At 46.9% G+C, this 15,908-nt stretch overlaps 1 protein-coding gene across 10 annotated transcripts in view; it reads left to right on the top strand.

Moving 5' to 3' along the window:
• LOC138754719 (protein PRRC2A-like) overlaps positions 1-15,908 on the top strand; it is a 102,984-nt gene that overhangs the window by 48,984 nt on the left and 38,092 nt on the right. For all 10 annotated transcript variants that reach the window (XM_069919466.1, XM_069919464.1, XM_069919462.1 and 7 more), the window contains 5 exons: positions 159-331; positions 2,262-2,538; positions 3,846-4,032; positions 9,663-11,888; positions 14,116-14,330. In XM_069919466.1, the coding sequence (XP_069775567.1) occupies positions 159-331; positions 2,262-2,538; positions 3,846-4,032; positions 9,663-11,888; positions 14,116-14,330 (3,078 nt within the window). The remainder of the gene's footprint in view (positions 1-158; positions 332-2,261; positions 2,539-3,845; positions 4,033-9,662; positions 11,889-14,115; positions 14,331-15,908) is intronic.

Here is a 15,908-nt window from a genome sequence, read left to right as displayed (position 1 = left end):
CTGAAAACAGGGCCATCTCGTCCAAAGGGTTAATACTAGATATAGGCATGGGAACTTGCCTGACCAGGCTAGAAAATACTAGAGGAAGAGATCGAATTAAATACATATTACTTCTTCCCATTTCCCCACCCCAACCCCTGTCTTCTTGTCTTCTCCAGCTGAGCCCCCACCTCCCCCAGAAAAGGAAATTGTTGAAGTGAAAGAGGAGACGGGGGTGGCAAGAGTGGAGTCAAAAGTCGAAGTGGTAACTCCAGGTCGACAGTCACAGACTTCACAGGGTTACTCCAAATACCAGAAGTCCTTGCCGCCCAGGTTTCAAAGACAGCAGCAGGTAAGCTGAGTGGTTGGTGGCACGTTTATTTAATCTTAAAATATAGAGCCTGCTGTGAAGTCACTTGCATTGAAGAGTTGCACACTCTGTTTCCCAGTGGGAGAGTCGAGGCCAAAAGGGCACAACTTCAGGATTGGGCATGAAGGATGCTGATTTAAAACTGAGGGCAGAGGAATTTCTTTAGCCTAAGAGTGGTGAACCTCTGGAATTTGCTACTTTGGAATGAAGAGGACAGGTCATTGGGTATATTTAAGGTATCTGAATACTCAGGGCATCGGTTATGGGGAGAAGGGATGGAAGTGGGGCTGAGTGGGCGACCAGATCAGCTCGTGACGGAATGGCAGAGTGATCTACTTCTGCTCCTGTATCCTATGCTCTTGTGGTGTTGGTATGTTAAATATAAAATTGCAAGATTCCGAGTCGTACCACACATGCACAGTTGTATGTAGACATTACTGACTTCATATGGTGACTCGAGTACTTGCCCAAGTGGAAGAGATTGGATAATTCACTTATCTTGTCATTTATTCTTTTGTGTAGGCGATTTGTACCCAAATTGATTTGGCAGATATGACTTGTACCTACCTTCTTTCTCACATTTGCACCTCTCAGGAGGGATTGCTGCACTTTTATCTGAAGCTGTTGCAGTGGCTTCACTTGGCAGAAGCTAATCTTAATACTCTGGATTGTTTGCAGTAAAGTGCACTGCTTGGAGGCCTGTGCCCAACTGTGGCATGTTGTCCTGGATGATATAAAGGCGATGTCTTGGTTGATGCATGCCCATCTAAAATATGCAAGCAGTGAAAGTTGCAGGGGACCAGACTGTGATCGGAAAGTTAGGGAAAACAAATACTCTGTAAACCCTCCACCCTTCCATTTCTGAGGAATGATCCTTGATCAGAAATGTTACCTGTTATCTACCGATACTGCTCGACTGGCAGAGTTTGACTGGCCTTCTGTTTTTCAGGGCGAGGTCTAGTCTGCTTTGCACAAATTTTCCCTTTGCTCTCCACCCCGACATTTTTCCCTACCTTGATGAAGGGCTCAAGCCTGAAACTATATGCATCCTTTCTATATAAAGTTCACTGTTGACGTGCTGAGTTTCTCCAGCTTTGACTTTACTTCACCCATGGTTTCTGCAGACTTTTGTTTCACTTCTAGCACAAGTTTTAACTTTTTTTATTTCATGATTGCACTTGCTGGTCTTTTTTCAATAAACGGGACCAAACCGTTGTCACCTGTGACTATTTGCTGTATAGATTGTGGCATGAGAGTCACCTACTTGAGGCAGGAGAAGAAAAATCCAGCAGTATGAAAACTCTTGTCCTGTGTAGTGAGAGCACCTAGTATGTTCCACTCCAGTCCATATAAAAAGACAATGCTTGAGAAAAGGGGCAGGTCACTCAGCCTACTTTATATTACAAAGATCCTTGACCAACATTTTGTGCATGAGCCCTCCAAAGTATGAGCAAAATGTAGGTATAAAATGGAGGAGGGGTAGGGGGAGGAGCGCAGGCAAGAGGTGATGGTGGATATGGGGGGGGGGGATAGCTCTGAATGGAGAGGTAAAGGGTGGCAAGCTGTAGGAAAGGAGGCAGAGGGGTAGGGAGAAGAGGGAGAACAGGAAGTAGTCCATGAGGAACTGGAGATGTCTGTGTTAATGCCATTTGGTTGGAGAGGGCCCAGATGGAATATTAGGTATTGCTCCTCCAATTTATGGGTGGCTACGATCTATTTTTTTTTGGTGCGCGAGGCCATGCACAGGAGTGGGGTGTGGAATTGAAATGGCTGGCCACTGGGAGATTTCCCCCGTCGCCGAGGAGGACAGAGCAAAGGTGTTTTGCGAAGTGATCTCTCCATTTCTCCAGTGTCGAGAAGGTCACAGCGGGAGCTCTGGATCCACTCTGGTCTGTTTTTATTTGAAATTCAGGAACAGCTACTGAAACAACAGCAATGGCAGCAGCAGCAGTCCACTCAGCAGGCGCCGCCACAGCCTCCTCAGCCACTTTCCATGGCTCCGTCAGCACCTATGCATCCGCAGCAGCAGAAGCCCATGTACCCCGGCTCCATTGGCCGCCCGCCGCCGCCTCCCATGCCCCCGATGGGCTACGACCCGCGATGGATGATGATGCCTCCATACATGGACCCTCGCATGATGCAAGGGAGACCTCCCATTGACTACTTCCCACCTGGCGTTCATCCATCGGGTAAGTAAAATCGGATTTAAGAAATGCAGGACACTGCCCCGACATTTCCTTGAGGATATTCAAGGCATGGATAGATTTTTGGATATTAGCCATGATGCATTATGGGGATAGAACAGGAAAGCTGTTAAGATGAAGATGTCATCTAACAAAATGCTGTAGAACAAGAGGCTGAGTGCCCTCCAATATACAGTGCCCTTCATAATGTTTGGGGCAAATTCTATTTTTTCCCCATTATTTGCTCCTATGCTCCACAATTGTAAATTTCTAATCTTAACAATTTACATAATTAAAGTGCACATTCCAGATTTTATTCAAGGTTTCTTTAAACATATAGCACGGTAACAGGCCATTTTGGCCCATGACCCTGTGTTGCGCAATTAACCTGCACCCCTCCAGTACATTTTGAATGATGGTAGGAAACCAGAGCCTCTAGGGAAAACCAATGCGGATTCGAGGAGACCGTGCAAACTCCTTACAGGCAGTGGGATTTGAAGCCTTGTCCCGGATGCTGGTGCTGTAACGGCTACTCCAACCGTGCTGTGATTTGTATACATTTTGGTGTGACCATGTTTTTTTAAAAAATTACAATGCTTTTTATGCATAGTGTTTTTCCCCCCCACCTCAAAATTTCAGGGCACCATAATATTTGGGACATTTGGCTTCACAGGTGTTTGTAAATTGCTTCATTGGTATAGATACAAGAGATCTGGGCTTGCTTCGAAGTTTTTGATCACCTTTGGAGTCTGTATTTGCTGTTTTTCAACTACAGAGTTGTGCCAATGAAAGTCAAAGAAGCCATTAGAAGGCCGAAAAGCGAGAATAAAGCAGCAAGAGATGTCACCCAAATCTTAGAATGACCAAAATCAACAGTTAGGAACATCATTAAGCAGAAAGAGTGTTCTGGTGGGCTAAGTAATCACAAAGGGAATGGTCTTCCAAGGAAGATTCCACTGCTCGTGTCGCACCAATTTTAAACTTCTATGTTTTAAGCTACTTATTTTCTGCTTTTTTTTTGCCGGTTGCTTGAATTCTGGATAATAGGGATTTTACTGTCCAAGTATATTGAAGCTATATGGACCTCCATACAGCATGAAAAGGTTAGGGTAACAGTGAATTTTTGTAGAAATCATAGGAGCTAAAATCGTAAGAGAAAAGGATTCCAATCATTTGATTAGCTGCTTGCCTATATATTTGTAACAAGTGCTTGCTCAAAATCTAGCTAATTCACCTCATCCCCTTGCACAGTTGGGGCACCCACGAAGAATGACCAGGGCATCCAGTTTAACATGGTTCTCCTGCTGTTGTAGGTTTAATGGCTCGTGAGCGCTCAGACAGCGGTGGTTCTGGATCTGAGCCCTTTGACCGACACCCTTCAAGGGGCACCCCTCCTATTGACCCAAAGTTGGCCTGGGCTGGCGATGTGTTCCCGTCAGCAGAGTTGCAGCCTCTGGCTTCCCCCATACGACCACATGAAGATGATGATAAAGGCTTGAGGTTTGTTTGTGTATGGTCATTTCATCTCTATAGAAGAAATGTTGCTTGATATTTAGAACTCGCTCTTGCCTCTGCACAGTCCATTGAAGACTAGTCCACACCAGAAACCACCTGGTGCATGGCTAAAGGAAAGGAGTGACCTATTTGGGCAGCAGCTGATGACATGGACTGAGAGAAGCTGCCACCACTCACTTCTACAGATTTCAGATTTATTGTCAGAGTACATACCTGACATCACATACAAACTTGAGATTCCATTTTCCTGTGGGCCAGGTAGAATTACCACTAATTGGTAGTGGAAAAAAATAAACTACAATGTCAACCTATGAACAAATAAAAAAAAACTAAGCAGATAAATGTAAACTCTGCAATGCAGAGAGCACAAAAGAAAATCAAAAAAGTGCACAAGTAAGTCTTGAAATGAGACTGAGTTTGTTGCTGAGGAGCCTGATGGTCGAGAGGAACAACTGTTCCTGAACCTGCTGGTGCAAGTCTTCTGATACTCTTTCCTGAGGCTGCACTGAGAACTGTCTGTGCTGGGTGATTGAGGTTCTTTTATTGCTGCTGCTCTCTGATGGCAGTGTTCCCTGTAGAGGGGAGGGTTTTGCCTGTGAGGTCTTGGGCTGTATCCACTACTTTTTGCCGGGCTTTATGCTCTGAGGCATTGGTGTTCCCATACCCTGACCTGCCTTGCCTTCAAAAATTGATGCAGTAATAAGTTCTGAAGATGATTTTTAAAGATGCAGTATTGTAACAGGATCTTCCAGCTTACAACCCAGACTTGCCCAAATACACCCAATTAACCATCAAACCCTGTATTGTTGATGGACGATGGGAGGAAACCATCTAAGGCACACATGTCAAACTCTGGCCCGCAGGCCAAATTTGGCCCGCGATATAATTATATTTGGCCCGCAAGATCATATCAAAAATGTATTAGAGGTGGCCCGCTGGCCGCCGCGCCAGTATAGCGCATGCACAGTAACCGCTGTGTCCCAGGGTGAGAGAGAGAGAAAAATCCTGGTCCTTGAAAAGTAGTGGTGGGTGGTTTTATAAACACGCTGTCGTGTCCCCCCGCCCACCCCCTCACCGCAGCGCGGCCTGGCCGGTGTCAGGGGAAGCCAAGGCCGCTTCCCAGCGCCCGGAACCCCAATGGCACAGTGTTTCTTGGAGCTGCAGATGGAGTCGGGACGCCGGAGGGAAGATTGGGGCTCCCCGCCGGGCGATGGGGGCGCCGGCCACCCTGCGCCTTCCCACCAGACCAGCGGCGGGTGCCCGGAGTACACGTGGAGAGCGAGGCTGGTCGGGCAGGTAGGGTGTAACCCCCCGCCAATCTCGATAGTGGCGTGGGCTGGATCGGGATTAGCTGCGCTCACCTGCTCCTCCACCGCTGACCAGGATCCCAGCGTGGTCCTGAGCGCGGAGACTGCCCTGGAAAGGTCCTGGGACACCGGCACGGAAAGAAAAGGGGGTCCGGGAGAAACTCAGCAGGTCAAGGGGGGTCCGGGAGAAACTCAGCAGGTCAAGGGAGGTCCGGGAGAAACTCAGCAGGTCAAGGGGGGTCCGGGAGAAACTAAGCAGGTCAAGGGAGGTCCGGGAGAAACTCAGCAGGTCAAGGGAGGTCCGGCAGAAACTCAGCAGGTCAAGGGGGTTCCGGGAGAAACTCAGCAGGTCAAAGGGGGGTCCGGGAGAAACTCAGCAGGTCAAGGGGGGTCCGGGAGAAACTCAGCAGGTCAAGGGGGGTCCGGGAGAAACTCAGCAGGTCAAGGGGGATCCGGCAGAATCTCGGGGGGGCCTGACCTCGCCAGGACCGTTGCCCACCCCCCCTCCCTGCCGCAGGCTGACCCGCGACTCACGGTGACGGGGCCGCTGATCTGCCGAGATGCCGCCCTGCAGCGAGAGCCGATGCCCCCGCACTGTCGTCCAACCCGATCGCCCACAAACCCCGCCCTCCCGCACACAGGCCTGCGTAAGTATTATGAACTTTAATCTCAGGATAAAACGATCTTCCAATAGTTTCATGTCACAGGGATAAATATATTCCTGGTTAAAAATGGTCCTGCACCTGGATACAAGCTCATTAGGCATAAAACTTGAAAAGTGTGTAAATCAAAGGATATCTACCCATGAAAAAAGGCCATGGCAAATAACCCTGCTAGAGTTCATGCCCACAATCAGTCACCCATTTGATTGTTTCAGGAATCATGTTATTCTCCCACATTCTCAATAGCCCTCAGATTTTACTATTCGACAGCACACTAGCAACATTTGACAAATCCTCTATAGAGAAATATTATTTATTGAATATTTTATTTCTCATTTGTTAATGCTTCTGGAAAGAGTTTATCCAAAACTATTATTAAACATTTATTTTAATAAGAAAAAGTTTAACATATGTTGAAAGAAGAGTAAACATGCAGATGTTGTTGAAAATTTTCAATAAATATTTAGTTCGGCCCTCGACTTAATCCAAGTTTTTAATTTTGGCCCTCCGTGAATTTGAGTTTGACACCCCTGATCTAAGGGCTCTTACTTTTGCACTTTATTCATTATTTTAATCTCTGTATTGCACAGTTGGTTTGTTTATCTTTGTTTACATGTTTCTTCATGAGTATAGAAGGGGTAATACCAATAGGGGTAATTCTGCTCTGTCTGCAGGAAGCAAAAGTTGTATGTGACCTCCTGTCAACTTGCAGTTGCATTGGATCCAAACCTGGATCATTGCCACTGTAATACTGTCGCACTGTTATGGATAACCATTTCTTTTGCTGCTTTTCAATGAAACGGAAAATTAAATTTCTAGCAGCAGGATACATTACCTCCCAGGTTCAGGAACAGCTGCTACCCCTTAACGGCAAACTCAATCAGAGACTTATTTAAGGACTTTGTGGACTTGATTGATTTTTCTCTTTGTATTGCATAGTCAGTTTGTTTACATTTGTTGTCTGTTTAGTTCTTTGCTTACATGTTTACGCTGTGTAGCTTTTTTGCGCACCTGCAGGAAAATGAATCTCAGGGTTGTATGTGATGCCATGTAGGTACTCTGACAATAATCTGAAATCTGAGCACTCTCACTCCTGTCAGTATCAGTGACCGGGATCTCCCAGTGGCCAACCATTTCAATTCTGCATCCTACTCCATTACTCGCATGTCTGTCTATGGCCTTGAGTACTATCCCACCATAACCACCTGTAAATTGGAGAGACAACACTTGATTTGCCACCTGGGCATTCTCCAGCTGGATGGCATTAACATAGGCTTCTCTGGTTTCTGCTAACTTTCCCGTCCCTTTTCCCCTTGTCTTCTTTCCCTTCGCTCTCCACCCCATCCCCTCCCTATTCACAGAGCCATCCCTCCTCCTCTTGCTGCTGTGCCCTCCCTCCCTTAGCCATCTATTACCTCCTGCCTTTGAGACTATGCTCTTCCATCCCCCCCCCAAACCATTTTGTTTGGGTGCCTGTTGACAATTTTCCATACGTTGAAGGGATCAAGCCCAAATCGTTGGTTATACATCTTTCTTTATATAAAGGGCTCTGTTTGATCTATTGAGATCTTCAAGCAATGTGTTTTTACTTCAACACAGTTTGAAGTTTTTTGTTTTACTTTTTACGTTACCGCCAATGTTCTATTTAAATAGAAACATGCAGGGAAAAACTGGGCCTTCTAGCCAGCTCCAAAATGCATTTCCCTGTGTTAAAGAATATCAGTAAATACATAGTTATATTGCCTTGCATCCTCGTGTCACCTTAGTCATTTGGATAAAGGCTGTCTGCTCAGTTTGGAGAAGTGGATTTTGTGCCAAATCTCTGATTTAATGCACATAAATCAGAAGCAGCTTCTCAGCCCAGACAGATGTACAGCCTTGCATTTTTTTTCAAAGATTTCTCACCATTTTTTTTTGCGAAATGACCTCTGTCCTAAATGCTTCCTGTGACTTTTTTTGGAGTGTTGTTTGAACCAACTTGTTCAGAATTGTTGGTGGTGTAGATGGGAAGATAGCTTGGTCAAGATCAGCCAGAAAGACCAATGAAAAATGAAATTAATTCTCACAAATGTGAGGTGGTGCAACTTGGAGCTAAATGAGAGTAAAATGCACACAGCAATTAGAGTCCAAAGGAGTGTTGATGGGCAGGCCACCCTGGAGGTACAAGTCTAGAGGCACCTAAAGATGGCAGCACCGATGGGGAAAAGTTGATGAAGAATGTGCACAGGATGCTTTTGTTCATGGGCTTGAAATCCTGGGGCTGGGAAATAGCGTGACAACTATCCAGAACATTGAATGAACTGCACTCGGAGACTGGTGTGCTGTTTTACCATCAGAAGGATGGACTTGTGCTGGAGTGAATGCAGAGGAGATTCTCCAGGATGTTGCCTGAAATGGAGTGTTCCATTTATAAGGAATGTCTGGATTGTTTGTCCTGGTGGAGCAGAGGAGGCTGAGGCATCACCTGACTGAGCTGATAAAATTGTATAGGGGAGAATAAAATTTTGGGGTGGACATCTGAGCTGTTCCATAACTTCTTCTGGAGTGCAGCTCGGAATCCTTTTTATAACCTTTGAAATTTTTTAAATTTGATGTTCACTGTCACAATAACTGTTCTGGTGTCTCCAGCTTGTAGAACATGAGCGCACAGTACAGGGCCTTCAGCCCATGATGTGCCGACCTACACATACCTCAAAAAAAACCCCTCCCTACATCGTCACCTTCTATTTTTCTTTCATCCATGTGCCTGCCTCAGTCTTTTAAATGTCTCTATTGTCCCAGGCTCCACATTCCAGGCACCCACAACTGTGTATATTTATTTGGGGGGGGAAAAAAAACCTGATGTCTGCCCTAACCTTTCCCTTCACTTCGTATTCGTCCTCTCCTCTCTCTTGCCCCTGCCTGAGAGGGGAAAAATGGTGCTGGCTGTCGACTCTTTGCCTCTCATAATCATCTTGGAGGAGACCTCAAAGTCTCCTCTCATCCTTCAGAGAAAAGCCCTGGTTCTGCAAACCTTGCATCACAAGATCTACTTCTAGTTTATTTCAGAAAATTAGTTTTTGCACAATGAATGAGTTGTCATATTTTTAACTAAAGTTGCAATAATTTAAATATTATTTTCCTTGCATTAAATAAATGTGGAATTTTCTTTTTGAGATGCCACTCCACAAACCCAGGTCACAAAATCCTACTTGTCTTTAAATTTGCTCCAACATCAGGCAAGATAATGCAAGTAAAATTGCATGAAGGAGAAATAAGACTGAGTGCCTACTTCTAAATATCATGTCTAATGTTTTTTTGAGGGGGACGGGGGGAGAAGAGAGACTTGGTTGAGATTTTATTTCTCTCCAGTGCACCTCCTCTCCAAATTGTAAGCACTCTGAACATCCTTAATATCAGTTTCATCCATTGGGTGACAGTTTCAAGCATCCATTGAGCCCTTTGTTTGCAGCAGTTACTGTGCTGAGAAGAAAATGAGAGTTTAAGTTGCAAATAAAGAACATAGAACATTACAGGCCCTTTGAACCACAATGTTGTGCTGACTGATAGAAACCTACTCAACAAACATCTTTGAAAATGTCATGCTGGATGATTTCTAATTATTTTGCTGCATTCTTTTGGCTAATGCTTTTTGTTTACTGCACAGGAGTGAAACACCGCCTGTCCGACACCGTGATGCTTGCCCCCCGCAGTCCTTCTTGAGTGGCCTCCAGCAGGTTTCGGAGACTGGGCCGCGCCATGTTGGCCAGATGCGCTATCCCCTGGTAGATCGGCTGGATGAGCAGAGGCCAAGCCCCTGGCAGAATTCGCTGCCCGGTGTCCAGGCAGACCTGGGAAGGGACAGGCGGATTGAAATGTCTGCCCAGCTTCAACATTCGCAGCGCAAGGCAGACCAAGAGCTGATGCCGCCCCGTAGGGAAGCTCCTCCGCTGCCCCATGAGGACAAAAAAGTGGAGCCGCTCCCCGGCCACCTGCCTCGCGAGACCGCCCACCTCCCCAACAGTGCAAAGAAAGCAGGGCCACACGCTCCGCCCCTGGAACTCCTGCAGCACAAGGAAGACCACCAGGCCAAGGAGAGCAAGCAGGACGAGGGGAGGAAGGGGGACAAGCCTGGCCGCCCAGACGTGCGCAGGCCTCCCAGAAAGGAATGCAGGACTGAGACCCGCTGGGGTCCGCGGCCCGGCAGCAAAAACCGCGACGAGATGGGAGAGAAACCCCCCCGCAGAGCCGGCCCCATCAAGAAGCCAGTGCTAAAGGAAATGAAGAGAGAAGACTGTGAACAGGAGATTGAGAAGGGAAAGCCAGCAGCTGGAGAGAAAGCTACCTTCAAAGTGAAGGAGAGGCCACAGGAATCTAAATTTGATGCTGACCATTCCAAACTTGACATTCCTGCTGGTTTGAAGGAGAGTCAGTCTGCTCCTCCTGTGCCTGCCTCTAATAAATCGTTGCCTGTCCCTCCCGTGGCAAACTCCCAAGACGATAGAGGGAAAGCCAAGCCTTCTGGGAAGGAGCAGAGGACCGAGAAAGCAAAACCGTCTAAGCCCCCTCCAAAGGAGTTTTGCAGTGGCCCACCGCCCCCTCGGCGTGGGCGAGACCGCGACCACTCTTTTGAACGCTATTACTCTGGCCGCGGCCGGGCCAGGGGTCGTGGGGAGTTCTTCGCACGGGGTAGAGGCTACCGGGGGACCTACAGCGGCCGAGGGAGGGGAGGCAGGGGCCGTAGCCGGGAGTTCCGAGGCTACAGGGAGCCCATGTACAGGACTGATGAGGACTCCTCAAAGGGCTCGTTCAGGCCAAGGAACCCCAGCGAGACTCGTAGTGAAGGCTCAGAGTACGAGGAAATTCCCAAGCGCCGACGACAAAGGGGCTCTGAGACCGGCAGTGAGACCCACGAGAGCGCCAGCGACGTAGCCCATTCCGACAAGGAGGTCTCATCCAGCTCGAAGGAGCTGCCGAAAGAGTTCAGAAACTCTGACCAGAGCCGGGCGGATAGAAGAAACCGGACGGAGCCACCAAAGTTTGGGGACAAGATGCCTCCCAGGCTCAGCGACCCTTCCCGTGGTAGGATCTTCACCCCACGGGGTGTCCCCTCCAGGAGAGGCCGGGGGGGTATGCCGCGTGGAGGCAGCGGAGGCGGGCGTCCGCAGCAAGGTGGCTGGGGCCCTCCATCGAAGATGTCCCCTCCCAAGAAACAATTTTCAAAGGAGCAGGTGAAAGGCCCAGAAAACAAACTCCTGGACATCCCACCAGGCAAGGAAAATGACAAGGGCCTGCCAGAGAACCAGGCACCCATGGCCGACCACAGCTTCCCCGAGGGGCAGCCTCACCGACCAGAGAGGCCCATCGATAGGCCACCAAGGAGGCGGCGCCATGGTCGCTCCCAGCAGCAGGACAAGCCGCCACGCTTCCGCCGTCTGAAGCAAGAACGGGAAGTGGCAGCTCGGATGAACGGCGAGAGGAATCCATTCCCAACTGAAGTCTTGCCAGCCAACCCTCCTCTGAATCCACAGACCGAGGAAGTCAGAGAGGTTGTCCGCAGCGCAGCTGGCACCAAGTCACCGGACCTGTCCAACCAGAACTCTGACCAGGCCAACGAGGAGTGGGAGACTGCCTCTGAGAGCAGCGACTTCACTGAGAGGCGGGACAAGGATGGCATGTTCGTGAAGAACGCCTCTGGGTGCATCAAGGTGATGGATCCCAATGCAGCCCAGAAGAAGGAGTCGACCAAGCGCAGTTTCTCCAGCCAGAGGCCCGGCATGGACCGACAGAATCGACGCTCGAACCCAGGCGACTCTGGCACCAAAAGCGGCCGCAACAGCGCTGGCTCTGTGAGGAACGAGAAACGCAACTGGTCTTCACCGAAGAATAGGAGGTAGGTGAATGAGTATGGGGATATGGTAATGGATCAGAAGGAGTTGCAGTTTGAAGTCTGAAGGTTTGTTGTATACTTAGAGCAATGTACAGATGTACTGAAATTCTTGATGCAGCCAGGAAGCAAGATGCCCCAGTCACAATAATATAAATTAAATCAAAATAGAAATATATGCTGTTGTATAGATGATGCTTGAAACTTAAAATTATCAATTAAAAAAATGGTGGTCCTATACAAAGCGTCTAAAATTCGTACCTTGACGACAGTCTCATCACTGCTGCCATCTTCCTACCAGCTCCAGTGCAATCTCACGCATGCCCTGTTAGTTATATGTGAGGTCTCAACGCTCTTCCATGGGATCACTCTATCCAGTTCAACTGCTGCCTTTAAACAGACTGTTACAGGAGCTGAATGAGTTTATTTTAAAATATCCAAATAAAAATGGTCTTCGAACGATAATTTATTAAAATATTGTGATTTGCTTTTAACAGCATCCATTGGTCAGTCATAAGTGCCATATTTGGGGAGGGTCGTCTTATTCAAAGCCAACATTTTGGCTGGAAATTCCGGGGTTGTCCTATACACCGGCATATGGGTATCAAAAGAAGGATAGATAAATATTTAGTGCAAGAAAAAAGTGATATTTCAGTTGTGCCAATAGATCTTTAAGTTTTCCTGAAGTAGTTTATGGTTAGGATTGGGATAGTATGGGGATCTTCAAGAGCTTTATAGTTGATGGGTGGGGGGGGGGGGTTAATGGGACATGGAGAAAGTTTGTTTTGTGAGCAGCCCAGCTAGTCAAGCCATACAAGGTACATCCATTTAAAAACAGTAGAGTTACAGGGCGAGATCAATTGTATAGAGCACAGCCAACATTATTGGTGTGAGGTTTGTACAGGATAACGACAGGAAAACGTGATCTTGCACTCCTGAAACTTTTCTGATGGGAGGGGGGTGAATGGAGTGTGGCTGGGGAAGGGATGTGTCTGTATCCCTATCAGGATGTGCTGGGGATGCAGAAATTGAAGGATACAAGTTGGTGGTAAATATTAAGGTAGGTTTTAGAAACATTGCTGGTGCAATTTCTTGTGTTCTTAGTAATTTGGCTGCCTTGAGAAAGGCATGGAGTTTTAAATATGTTGGGTTACCTGCTTTGAGGCAGGATTGAAAACCACACACTAACTTCAAGAGGTGGATTAACATTAAAATTATCCGCCTTCCCTTGATTGAAAAACATTTCAAAGAGATGTGGACTGAGCTTCAGAGACAATGCAAGACAATAGACTGTTTAAAATTTCTTCCAGTGAACTGTAAGGTTGAGTTCTTCCCTGAGAATCTGAAGAAATGCAAACATTTTGAACAGAGGAAGAGACTGTTCAGCCTCACTTGCCAATACTGCAAGATTGTGCTCTGCTCAATACATTTAGATAGACCAGTGATGAACAGCCCCTGGAGATGGACTGTTCAATTTTTAAAATTTGGATGTACAGTAACTGACCTTCTGGCCCATGAGCTAGTGCCCCACCCCCCCATGCACCAATGAACCTATGTTTAGACTGGTGGAACTGGAGCAGTCAGAGAAAGCCCATGCAGACACGAGAAGGTACCGACTTCTTACAGAGAGTGCTGGATTTGAACCCGGATTGCTGGCGCTGTTATGGCTTTGCACTAACCACAATATCTCCATTTAATCTGGTTGGATATTGTGCATTACAGTGAAAGTGTAAAATCTTTCACCAGGCTTTCATTAACCATGCCACCCCTATGAATGTCTGAAACCACAAGTTTCTGGAACTCTGCTCTCTTTCTTGTACTCTTCCAGGTGGACTTCTTGCAAAACAAACTCTTATCACTGCATCTTTGTACATCTGATAATAAATGAACTTCAGGAAAGGAGGGAAAGTTATAACCGCTAATGCAGCCATTCTTAACAGTGCCATACAGTACCCCTGGGAACCATAGCACGTTTAAGAAGTGAGGGGGCACAGACTGAATTATAAATTTTTTAATGCAGTTGGCAGGAGAGAAATATGGAAGAAACCAACTAAACGTGACTGCTTCACCAGGAAGGGGGCCCATAAACTTTGAGCAGAGTCCGTAAGGTGACAAGGCAAAAAAAAAAAGTTGAGAATGGCTGCTCTATGGTACTGTCCGAATTTAGTGTGGCTTTCTGAGCACGAGGTAAAGTGGTAAGGACAGTTACAGGTATATTCGATCTCCTTGGCAGGCCGGTGGAAGAGCGTGGAACTGCCCACCCTGCGACGCTCTCTCAGAACGCCAGTGCTGTGTTCCGAGTGGACAGGATCATCCCTAGTGACTCTGCTGCTATCCAGCAAGCTATCGCCGAAGTCAGCAGCAGGAAGAAAGACCGCAAGCTGGTGCCCGGTAAAGGCAAGGAGAAGAGTGATGTGATGACACAATTTGACCTGAACAATTATGCAGGTAAGTCCAGATGAATTTCTGTTTCAGGGGTGGCATAGTTTGAATAGGCTTGGCATCTGCTCGTAACATTGACGTTTCTCTCTCTTAAATGCTGCATTATTTGGTAATTGGATGTTGATGTACTTGCTCGACAAGTGACCTGATTTGTGTGAAGAAGTGACAAGCGGGCTAGATCAAAGAGGTGCGGATGTTGAGCTGTGTACAATCTTGCATTATTGGAAAGTGAGGCTGAATTGTCTCTTCCTCCATTCAAAACTTTTACATTTCTTAAGGGTTCACAGAGAAGTACTCAACCTGCCAGTTCCCTTGAAGAAATTTTAAACAGTCTATTGTCTCTGTAGCTCAGTCCACATCTTCAAATGTTTTTTCAGTCAAGGGGAGGTGAATAATTTTAAGGTTATGTGAGTGGGGAGGGAAAGTTGAGAACCACTACTCTAGACTGAATTGTTACTGAAATATTTTGCTTGAGAAAAATTGTCATTGGGCCATTTCCTTTTGGAGTTCTGAGACCGTGCACATAAATGAGTCAAATAGGGACAATTAAAACAGTGGTTTTCAAACTTTTTCTTCCCACCCACATCCCACCTGAAGTAATCCCTTTCTAATCACAGAGCACCTATGGCATAGGGATTACTTAATGGTAAGTGAGTGGGAAGAGAACGGTTGAGAACCACTGAGTTAGTGTGTGGCTTTCTGTGGGGGATACTGCACAAAAGGCACGATTTTTGTTTTTCAATCCTCCCCAAAGCAGGTAACCCAACATTTTCCATCTGGGCACTCTCCAACTGGAAAGCATTAACATTGACTTCTGTTTTCCATTAGGCAACTCCCCTGTCCCCTCCTCCCCACCCCTCTATCTCCAGCTCTCGAACCCCTTCCCTCTCCGTTCATAAAAATATTGCCTCCCCTATCACTTCTTCGCTTTTCTCTCATATGTTCTCCAACCCATATCTACTGATGACCTTGCTGTGGGGACTGTGCTCCTACCCCTGCCCCTTTGCCCACCGTTTTATTCTGATGCCTGTCTATTTTGCTCGATAAAGGACTCAGGCCCAAAATGTCACTTATGTACCTGCTGCATAAAGAACACTGCAGGATTTCAAGAATTATTGTTGGGAGTACATACATGACATCACATACAACCCTGAGATTCCAGTTTCCTGTGGGTGTGACATAATTATCACTGATTGGTAATGTTTATATTAAAAAAAACTGCACACAGTATGTAAATAAACTGCAATACAGGGAAAGCAAAGAAAATCAAAGTGCACAACTAAGAATCAATAAATGAGTCCCTGATTAAGTTTGTTGTTGAGCAGTCTGATGGTGGAGGGGGAGCAGCTGTTCCTGAACCTGGTGGTGAGGGTCTTGTGGCACCGATACCTCTTCCCTGATGGCAGCAGTGAGAATAGAGCGTGTGCCGGGTGGTGTGGGTCTTTGATGATTGTTGGTGAGTTCGCCAGCGTTTTTATGTAAAACTGCATTCACAGTGACTTGTTTAACTTGTTGGTCTAAAGTGCTTGTATCCATGCTAGAAAATTCCAATATTAATGTCATGGTGGAGTGTTGGGGAATGAT

This window comes from Narcine bancroftii, chromosome 2 (assembly GCF_036971445.1).
Source record: "Narcine bancroftii isolate sNarBan1 chromosome 2, sNarBan1.hap1, whole genome shotgun sequence".
Lineage (NCBI taxonomy): Eukaryota > Metazoa > Chordata > Chondrichthyes > Torpediniformes > Narcinidae > Narcine > Narcine bancroftii.
Note: the sequence above shows the minus strand (reverse complement) of the source record. Positions and strands in the feature narration are given on the sequence as shown.